The sequence below is a fragment of the Cibotium barometz genome, chromosome 56, assembly GCF_041138505.1.
Source record: "Cibotium barometz isolate CiBa-2024 chromosome 56, ASM4113850v1, whole genome shotgun sequence".
Lineage (NCBI taxonomy): Eukaryota > Viridiplantae > Streptophyta > Polypodiopsida > Cyatheales > Cibotiaceae > Cibotium > Cibotium barometz.
In genome coordinates this window covers 40,971,497-40,982,450 of record NC_141101.1, presented here as the reverse complement: position 1 = coordinate 40,982,450, position 10,954 = coordinate 40,971,497, and the positions used below count along the sequence as shown (strand labels likewise).

The 10,954-nt window shown below is 43.1% G+C and overlaps 1 protein-coding gene across 1 annotated transcript; it reads left to right on the top strand.

The window, feature by feature from the left end:
* The first annotated feature begins 8,120 nt into the window (after positions 1–8,120).
* LOC147607223 (uncharacterized) lies at positions 8,121–9,035 on the top strand. The gene is made up of 2 exons (XM_086790917.1): positions 8,121–8,408; positions 8,510–9,035. Exons 1-2 carry the CDS (start codon positions 8,330–8,332, stop codon positions 8,839–8,841), a joined length of 411 nt encoding a protein of 136 aa, XP_086647043.1. The 5' UTR covers positions 8,121–8,329; the 3' UTR covers positions 8,842–9,035.
* Positions 9,036–10,954: the final 1,919 nt, after the last annotated feature.

Below are 10,954 nucleotides of genomic sequence, written 5' to 3'. Positions count from 1 at the left end.
AACCGCGTCTTGGAAAAGCGAAACCAAAATATCCTCGGCACCTTGTTGCAGAGCACCTAGTGCCGCCGCTTGCACACGATTGACATCCCGGCGCTGGTCGTGGATAATCTCTTTGACGAGACGCCCAAAAGGTGCCTTTGGAATAATTGGTGTGCAGGTCTTTTGATATTTGCGAATTTCTCTAAGGGCAATTGTCCCTGGTCTCCACCTTTGCTTCTTCTGCGTTGTTGGGGGCGGTGGTGCTTGCGCGTGGCAAGTCCAAGCTGGCGTGTCATTTTTAAACTTCTGTCGCTGCTCTTGGAAGTTATCTGAAGGGGGTTCTGTGCATTTAGGAATGGTTTTTCCCTTCTTAGCCTTTGCAGGTGTTGGAGTTTTCTTTGCCTTTGCAGATGGAGTCTTCTGAGCTGCTCTCTGCTCTGCCTCCTTCCTTACTCGCTCCTCTTCGTCTTTCCTTTCTTTTTCCTCACGAAGCCTCCGTTTGCTGCCCTGGCTTCTCGTTCAAGCTTCTGTCTCTTATTTTCTACTTCCTCAGCTGAGAGTTTTCTCTTTCCTTTACCAAGTGCACGAGCCAAGACTCTGTCTAGCATTGCATTGACAATCCTATTGCTTGGCAGGTGCTCCCTTTCTACTGTGTCTTCATTTCTCCTCTTTGTATATTCTGCTCGAAGACTTTGTATAGCCGCTTCCAAAATTGTGTCATCTTCGTATCCGGCCATTCGCAGGTCAGCAACAAACCCGTGAGCTTTTCTGTTAAGCCAATCCTCCTCCGCAGCAAAGAATGCTAATCTTCTCTTGTTGCTTGCGGCGGCCTGAGCTTCTTCTACAGCCTTCTTATCTGCCTCCGCCTTCCTAACTGCCTCGTCTTCTTCCTCCCTCTTGGCAGCCTCATCCTCCTGTGCTTTCTTTGCTGCCTCGTCCTCCTGTGTTCTAACGGTCTCTTCGGCTTCTTTTCTTGCTCTCTCAGCTACCTCCATGTCCTCTGCTTCTTTGTGTAATCTCTTCGCTTCTTGGCATTCTTGGGCTTCTTGGGCCTCTCGCTCAAGCCTCACACGCTCAGCTTCCAGATCCATTTGGGCTTGTGGGTAAATGTTTGGGATTGTAGTTCTATGTGCCACCGGTAAGGGCCCAAGGTCTTTGAAAATGTCATCCTGCGTATTGGAGGGAGGATCATTTGGGGGCTCCATGTGCGTGAGATATTAGTGCACGAGCGAGAGAGAGAGAGAGAGAGAGAGAGAGAGAGAGAGCGCGAGAGAGTCAAGGGGAGAGGAAGAGAGAGAGCTCACAAGTCAAGACTTTTAAAAATGACTATAAAACTCACTGATATTTATAGGGGGCCAAAATTACAAAAAAGTCAATTTACAAAATGAACGCGCCAAAAAGTGGCGAACAAGAATTATTGGGTGGGTAACCACACGCGGCCATTTCTTAGTCGACCACTGTGCCATTGCCTCGCTCTTTCACGTGCCATTGACGCATTGCACCCTTCTCTTTCGCCTTGCACCTAACACCTTCATGATTTTGCGCCTCAAAGATAAATTTCCGGCTCGCTTTTGGGCCTTTCTCCCAGTAAGTGCACGGTAAAACCAATTGAACATTTCCTGAAACGCATTGCTGCGAACCTTGCCACCGCCATGACCCGTGTTCTTAAAATAGGCCGCCTTGGCTTGGTAATGTGATCGTTCCATGCCTTGGTTGCTCCAGAGTGCAAGAGACCCATATTCATCTAGAAAGAAGGAACTGTGCGCATAGAGAATATGCATGTAGTGTGTTATATGAGTTTCCCCCCAAGCATCGATCATTTCTTCTGTGAATCTGTCAATCGAAGTCTTGAATGTAGCTATCTCTGCTTCATCAAGATACGGGCGCTCAAGAAGCCTCATCATCTCATCACAAGCTTCCCACACATGTGCACGCTTCAATCCTAGTGTCGCCTCATTGCCTCGATAGGTTGTTACATCACAAATCTGCTTCCATAATTCAAAATGTGTATGGCTTTGAGCCTCACCATAGTTTGAGAGCAGGTGTCTTGCTTTTGCACCACCCATACATATCTTATTAGGGTTATCTTGGGTACTTGATGGGTTTTTGCGATCCTTAGAGAGGGTGACAGCACCTGCGTGAAGCCCCACGGATGATAAAACAACTTCAAGCTCTTGGATGCCCTGTTCTCGCCGTGACTCTGGCTCCATGTTCCAAGCATAATTGATGTGGAGCATCAACAATTTGTCCAGAATTCTAAGTCTTGCGTGCAAGGTACACACATGTACTCGCGACAGTGGAATTGAAAGAATAGGGTTCCAAGTAGCATCCTCCTCTGCGCGAGATGGTGCCTTGCTTTGATTGCAGCTCATAATTCCATTGAGCCAGACGTGCATACCCTTCCCTTTTTGTAATTGATTTGAGCCCTTTGCACTTGCCTGCTTACGACCTTTCACCTTGGTTGCTTGTTTGGCCTTCCCCACTGCAACACTTGGCATCCTTGGATGACAACAAAAGATGCATGGAAACAAAGTGTTAGCACCGCTTTTAGTTCCCAACATGCATTTGAGGGTCTTGAGATCACCACCAAGGTGCCACTCTATTTCAAAGTGACCAGTGCCAGGCACATGCAAGACTTCACCATTTGATTGCATGTGTATCACTCCTTGAATACCTGTACGGGTGAAGTACCACCTCAGACTGTCATGGTCCTCGTGCGGAAGGGTCCATGCCGCCTGCCACCATATGTTCTTCTCAGACTGCACTCCAAAGTAATCTTGCTTGCGTCGCTTTGTGTGCAAGTTATTCTCCGCATCACCTGTTTCATCTTCGTCGTCTAAGCTCTTTCGCTTCAATGCCCGGCTCATGAGTGTCAGACTTATACGTTCCACCCTTTGGCCCTTTACAACCTGACATTCATCCAATTTGAGGACAAATATAGCCTTTCCATCCGTCTTTGGAAAGAAGACTCAGAGGCTTGCGCTTTCGCTGCCTTTTGCATTATATCCCACGGGGAGGTGAGTGAAATGATCGACACGTCGGCGAAGGTTCCGAGTTGAGTTTCGAAGACGGAGATAGTTCTCTATAGCTCGATCCCTCCTTTCCACACCTTTATCAAGCTTCATCTTCTGCTCTGCATCCTCCTTCTCTAGATCCTTGACTCGAGCCAGCATATGTTCCTTTGTGGCCATGAAAGTTGACGCACATTCTTCCTTTTCTGCCTTACATAATTTTAGAAGCTTCCTGAGGTGATTTTGATTTGAGAGTTCCTGCAAGTACAAAGAATAGAGCCTCTGACAGTACCCTAAGAAACCATTATAACCATCACCCAAGAAGCGTATGACCTGCGTGATATTACGAAAAGGGGGAGGTGCACCAGTCTGTGGATCAAGGGGATAAATGCTTCCATGAGTCCAAAGATCAATGGCTTTTGCACCTTGAAGTCGTAGCACCTCAGCAGGAATACATCCCTTCGTTCGATTACTTCGCATTGTGGCATACTCCTCGTCTAAGTCCACGTGCAAGCGAAACTTTGATTGCTTGTTGGTGATGTCCCGTAGAGCCATTGTACCTAGCAAATGGAGATGGAGATGTAGATGGATACAGAGATGGAAATGTGGATGGTGATGGAGATGGAGATGTAGATGGATACAGAGATGGAAATGTGGATGGTGATGGAGATGATGGAGATGGAGGATGGAGGTGGAGGATGGAAATGTGGATGGTGATGGAGGAGATGAAGATGGAGATGGTGATGGAGATGGAGGTGGAGGAGATGCAGATGGATATAGAGAAATGGAGGCCTTGAGGAGATAGATATGGAGAGCTTCCTAGTGATGGAGATGGAGAGCTTCAGCTTGCAAGGATGTGTAGATCTGTACCTTCACAGGAGGGGATGGTGAGCTCTTCCATGAGAGCTGGTGGAGAGGATGATAGATATAGAGAGCTTGCTAGTGATGGAGATGGAGAGCTTCAGAGCTTGCAAGGATGTGTAGATCTGTACCTTCACAAGAGGGGATGGTGAGCTCTTCCATGAGAGCTAGTGGAGAGGATGATGGAGTAGGAGGTCCAGATCTGTAGGCCATGGCTCCTAGAGAGAGAAAAAGAAGCCCTTACCCAAGTAAAACACCCTAAACGCGTTTTAGAGAGAGAGTGTAGAGAGAGAGTGGGATCTGTAGCACCTCCAAAAAGGGAGGGAACAAAGTGACAAAAATTTTCAAACATTCTTTGTGAAAGGTACTTCACTACAAGATAAAAAGGCAGTTAGGTCCATATTCCTTCCCAAGGACAGAAGATCTAATGATTAGATTACCTTTTGGCCTATTTTCTTTTTTGTAGAAAAGGAAAAATGCATTTTCAGGCCTAGGCCACTAGCTTGGTCAAAGCTTGATTAGCATTTTAAGCATTTCACTAAGTGTCCAAATAAAAGGGCCCAAGAAGACCCCAAACAAGTCCTAATGCCTCTCGCCTACTTGGTGGGCGATTCATGGCCAACTCCTGCACACATGATTAACAATTATAACTTTTAGAAATCAACATTTAGCCCACATACATACATTTAAATAAATAAAATTGCTACAAACACTTACGAATTCATGGCGCATGGTTTCGTAACCACCACTCCCGAGATGAGAAGCCCCTACTGTTTGGAGTCTTGCCCTTGCCGCCTCTCTTTGTTGTTGAAACCTGTCTGGTGTCTCGGTGAGCTCCTGAGCAATGGCTGCCCACTCCCTGTCATCTAGCCAAACAGGTTTCTTCTTCCCCTCTCTAAATGCGTCCCTCGCCTCTGACCTACGATGCCCCATCAAAATGCGAGCTGTATACTGTATCCACTCATTAGAGACGACATTCATAGGGTCAGATGGCTGGAACTCTTGCTTTATCTTTGTGTTTATATAATTTTTATTCCCCTTGTCTTGCTGATCCCATTTAAACATGACAGAGTCATGAAACAATATAGTGTACAATTTACCTTCCATGTCCTCATCACCAATGATCATTTCTTGCACAACATCCCCACCCTTGCGTGGTCTTCCCTTCGGCATAGTGAAGAAATGCAAGATGTTGGTAGAATGCCCAAATGATGTCGGAATTGGACAAAAGAAGGTTCTATGGGTAGGTAATGGTGTCTACTATCCTCCCAAATGAACACAGTAAGAATTAGGTGTGGGCAAGTACTCTCTATTTTAGGGTTTGTGCGGGACAGCTGAAAGTAGTAATTTGGCTCTAAAACGCAAAATATATGTCGGAATTAGGATTTTGACAGCTCTATAGAAAGCTAACGGAAGATAGAACCTACCCCTAAAAGCATTTTGATTCAGTCAAAGTGGAAGTATATTCTGTTTGACTTTGACCAGAAAGTCAACATGACTACTTTGATCGAGATTGTGATATCCGATTAAGGGGTTCTATGGCTCATTTGAAAACTCTCAAGGAGTAGAATAGAGTCGTGTAATCACTCGGACCTAATCCCAAAAACCCTAGGACTGAATTAGGGTTTTGTAAAATCCCAGAAATTCCCAAAATTCGGTCCCAAAGCTCAATCCGGCTACAAATGATTGGTGTTTCTCCCCTTGGTAGTTGTGAATAACTCTTCAAGTGTATCCATGGGGTAAATCTCCAATCAATAAGCTTGTTTGGCTCCCTTGTTGGAAAAATTCCGCTAGAGTCTCCTTTGTAATTGGAACCAAATCTCAAATGAAAATGCAACTTCTCAAATCACAATGCAATACTCTTTGTATCCCACAATGTCATGAAAGATCATATGCACTCTTTGTCCATCAAAGCATTTGCAATATCCACACAATATGACGGAAAAGGGGCCCCATTGCCCAAATGCATCCACAAAGTCGATGGTGAGGATTGTTGAGGACGCGCGTTGAAGCTTGCCGATCTCCCGGCCCAGCTCTTCTCACCCCTTCACCGAGTTTTCCTCCAAGGTGAAGGTTGAGGCCATTTCTTCACACTGGTGTACCTAATCCCCCTTTGTACCGCTTTACCAAGCAATCACGGCACAAAGAGTTCAAGCCATTCTCCCCTTGGCCTCTCCAACCAATGCCAAGGTACCCTCACACATTGCTAGATTCTATAGAAACTTGAAGTGGTAGCAATGGTGAGTGTAGGTACAAAATGATGTGGATAATATCAAATGATAGAACAGGTTTGTTGGCTTACAAGTATTGAGCATGACTCATGCCCTTTTACAATTTAGAACTCATCAATAAAGCATGGACTCATGCCTCAATCCATCATCCAAAAGCTCCAACACAAACCAACAATTCACAATGCCCTCACCATGGCATTTGCATAAGCATTTGTTAACCACAATCAAGGCATTTGCAATTGCATTCCAACAATCCCTTTCACATAAGCCTTATGCACACGCTCTATGCAATTACGCTCTATGCATAAGCCTTATGCACACGCTCTATGCATAAGCCATATGCATAAGCCATATGCATAAGTCTTATGCATAAGCCATATGCATAAGTCTTATGCGTACGCTCTATGCATAAGCCATATGCATAAGCTCTATGCATAAGCCATATGCATAAGTCTTATGCATACGCTCTATGCAAGACTTATGCATAAGCTCTATGCATAAGCTCTATGCTATATGCCTTATGCACTATGCTAACCCTTAATCCCATCACCCAATGGTGTAATAAACATGATCTTGTTTTACATGGATAATAGATCTTACCTTGATAACATATATAAACTCTATGAATAAAGAGAATACCTTATGCATAGAAAAACAGAGCATAAGACTTATATGTTATATGTATAAGAGAGTAAAAACATTCAAAAAGCTTTCAACAAGAAGGCTACGCAAGCTCTATGTACAATGTCCATGCAAGCTTTCAAGAAACCTATGCATAGAGATTTTATAAGCTTGTAAGAAACCTATGCATAGAGATTTTATAAGCTTGCAAACTCTATGCATAAAGCCTATGCATAGAGCTTATGCATAGAGATTTCACAAGCTCACAAGCTCTATGAATAGAGCTTATGCATAACGCTTGCAAGAAGGCTATGCATAGAGATTGCAAGCTTATTATAGGTTTTATGCATAGATATTAAATTAATCCTATGTGTAAGCTTACAAGAACCCAAAACTAACCCTAAACCATAAAACAGGGATGCAATAATTCATAGAAAATAGCATAAACAAGAAAAATCGAAAGAGGATCTACCTCTTTTTTGCAAAGCTGAAGGAGAGGATTGGTGAAAGATTGGTGAGGTGAAAGAGCTGCAAAACAAAATATTAAACAAACTAATTAGTAAATTAAACACAAGAAAAAGAACTAATACAAAACCCTAAAATCTCTATGCATGCATTAGGAGATCTATGCATACATAGAGAGCTCTCAACATGCATAGAGAGCCAAAAAAACACAAAATCCTAAACGTCCTAATTCTTAAATTAAAAAATAAAAGCAATTGCAAGAACATATTAGGAGAAGGAGAAGAGGAGAAAAGAAGAAAGAAGGAGAAAAGAGGAGAGAGGAAAAAAGAGGAGAGGGAGAGAAAGAGAAGAGGGAGAGAAAGAGACCTTCTTGACCTGTAACGTGCCTTCTCTGCGAAAAAACCAGAAAATAGGCTCTCGGCTGTGAAAAACTTATGAGCGCCGATATATGCTACGGAATATACGTCGGAATATACATCGGTATATGCTATGGAATGTGTGTCGGTATATACGTCGAAATGTGCGTCCGTATAGGCGTCGGTATACGCGACGGGACACGAAAATTTGAAAAAACCCCGCCCTACTTGTCTCCTCCAACATTACGACGGACATACTGACGTTCGACATTTGCGTCGGTATTTTAGCGTCAATATGCCCTCAAGCTCTTGTAGTGAAGACCTCAAAACTTACATGAGTTGTAATTCCAATTTTCTTCAAATGATTAAAGGCATTCTCTCTCTACACCTTTATGTGTATTTCTCACTTTGAATAATGTTGAATCTTTTTCTTCAATTCTAATTATAGTTTTTGTCAATTATAAAATATTTGAAATTGTTGTATAAGACATGTATATTGATAGAATAAGAATTATAAAATGTTGGAAGGGTATGTTAAAAAAATGAGTAAGGTTTATTTCAGCCCTTCTCTGAGAAAGCCCTTCAAAAGGAAAACCGGGACTGTGCAGTAGAGGCCCTGTGAAAGGAGGGCAGAGAGCGAGCAGGCCGACTTGTACCCGACCCCCCTATATAAAAGAAGCGACTGGGATCTCACTTTTGCGCACAGTCTGAGGCTGAATGGGCGTTGGCGAGCGAGATCTGAGATCTATTTAGGGTTTGTTTATTGAGCGCGTGTAAAGCAAGCGGCCTTGCAGAAACCGAGAAAATGGAGGACACTTCTGGTCTTGTGTTCAGCGTACTGCGGGCTTTCCTGTGTGCAATAATTATACTCCTATTGACAACATGTAATCCTCTATTTTCCTCCAATTAACGCTACGTGCATCATATCTCGGTGGTAGCTTGGTATGTATTAATTTTATTTGCGTTTGATTAATTATGGCCGCAGGTGCTGCATGGGTACCGGCAGGGGCCGCGATCAGCTGCAGCGTGCAGGAGGACATCTCCATAGAGCAGGTGGAGCTGGGGCCCACCACGGAGTGGCCGCCCAAGATGCTGGTGAAGGTGATAAACCGATGCCCGTGCAAAGTGTCGGAGATTGTGGTGGGTTGCCTGGGCATGCAGCAGACCGGTGTGGACCCGAATCTCCTCCGTGTCTACGGCAGCACCTGCATGATGTTTAACGGCGCCTCCATCGACGCCAACAGCATGCGTGCCTTCTCCTACAAGAACCCGCCCGTTCAGTTCCTCCTCTCTTGGGCCAGCTTCGACCAGTGCTAACCTTGGAAGAATCACCTTTGATTAATATAAACCTAAAGGTATCCTCTTTTTGATGACATGTGAATCTGAACGGCTCCTCGTGAGGAAGTGTGGTAAGAATCACCTTCCATTAACATAGACCTAAAGATGTATATGGTTTCTCGTCTTAATTTGCTAACATGTGACTCCGAATATGAATGGCTTCATTCCTACTACTCTTGAGCTCCCAATTGTGTACACAAACTTCAAGGCACATAATTTGATGTGATTTGAAGTACTATTTAGGAACCCTATGCCAATGGGCTTATACAAACCTAGTCTACACTCTGATGCAAAATGTACTTACTGCTCTATATAAAAGATCTTTCAAGTCATGATTTGAAGAATTTGTTGTCATAATTAGTTCATGATCTTTTTTCAAGGGCTTGCGTACTTGGGTAGCAAAACGACGACATCAAAAAGAATTGTGGCTCCTTATGGAGCCAACCCTACATACTTTTAATATAAACAACACACGCTACATTTTTTTAATATCAACAACACATGTAAATACACCCCCCCCCCAAAAAAAAAGAGTCGTGTTGTTTCATTCTGACACCCGGATGACCTTTGCTTCCTCTATCACCATTTTTGGACTAAGCCATTGCCTACAATAGATCTAGTTTCAAGCTGCACTGCAAACTGAATGCAGGGAGTCTTTATCAGGTTGGTTCTGCTCCCTTCTCTTGTGTTTCAATAGATTTTCAAGGTATTTCTTAGATGCCATGTTTGTCTAATGTGGCTTGTTTTCCAATGCACATGAGATTTTTTTGTAAACATGGATATTAAATAAGACACCTATAATTGATATGCAAAGCACGAGAATGGTGAGGGAGCATTTATGATGGCTATGGTATCCTAGACATAAGAAGTGTGGAGCGTAGAATGGTTGTTAGGAAGAGCTAGTGCAAAAAAAGGTAAACACTATTGTGGAGCAATATGCTCCCATAGATATATTCATAGCTTGTAGAATGAGATGAGAACATGGTGATGTTTTCCAATGCACATGAGATTTTTTGTAAACATGGATATGAAATAAGACACCTATAATTGATATGCAAAGCACAAGAATGGTGAGGGAGCATATATGATGGCTATCCTTTGTCGGGTTCACACTTTGAACCAAACATTATATGTTATTGAGCCATCCACGTCTCTTGTGTCTTGCTCTCTCTTGTTTATGTGTTTACAAGGAACTTTAGCTCTCCCTCTCCCTTACATTCTCTTTATAGTATGAGAGCTCCAGTTTGTGAGAGAGCTCCAGTTTGTGAGAGAGCTAAGAAGGAAAGTAAGAGGCAAGAACAAGGCGCAAGCAAGGAAGTGGTGCTACATGGGTAAGAGTATTTCAATCTCTTTCCCTCTCTGATTTTAGAGTAACAACTCCGATAGATGTAAGAGCTATAGGAAGAGAGGGAAGCCATTGTCTCAAATTGGCACATCCTCTTGGGTGAAGGAAGAACACTATAATGTGTGTAGTTAACCTAGTTAACAGACATTTTGCGCGTTTTAGTACAATTTGGGTTCATTTTTGGCCCCATTTTAGCTCTGCAAGTTTTTTGTAGGCACTCTCTGTGAAGTGTTGATTTTGACTATATATGTCCAATTTCAAGCTCAGTGCAAAGTTGCAGCAAAAATTTGGTTACATGAAAGTTTGTGTACAGAATCTATGCCTTGCAGGTGTTGGTAGATGTATGTGTATGTGACTTATTCACATAGAATGGCATTATAATAGTTTTACAATACTTCTCTAGAAGGTTGTTCTCTACAAGTGTAGAAGCATTTTTGCAAGCACTATTTGGTTAGTTGCTCTGCAAGTAAAGATGTCTGACATTCTATCACAGATTGTGACTAGAGTCATAAGCATAAAATTATGAAGACTTACAAAATTAAACTTGTGTGTTTGTGGCATGAAAAAGCCAGAAAGGTGTTGTATTGATTGTATTTTAGTGTAACAGATTCTATGATTGTGCATATACAGGATACACAAATGCCTAAGGAGGCTTGGGAAACCTTGATGAAGATGTCCAACACAAACACCCAAGCTGGAGAGTGCAACTAACGCAAGTGCTATAAGAGCAAAGCTGAGTATAAATGA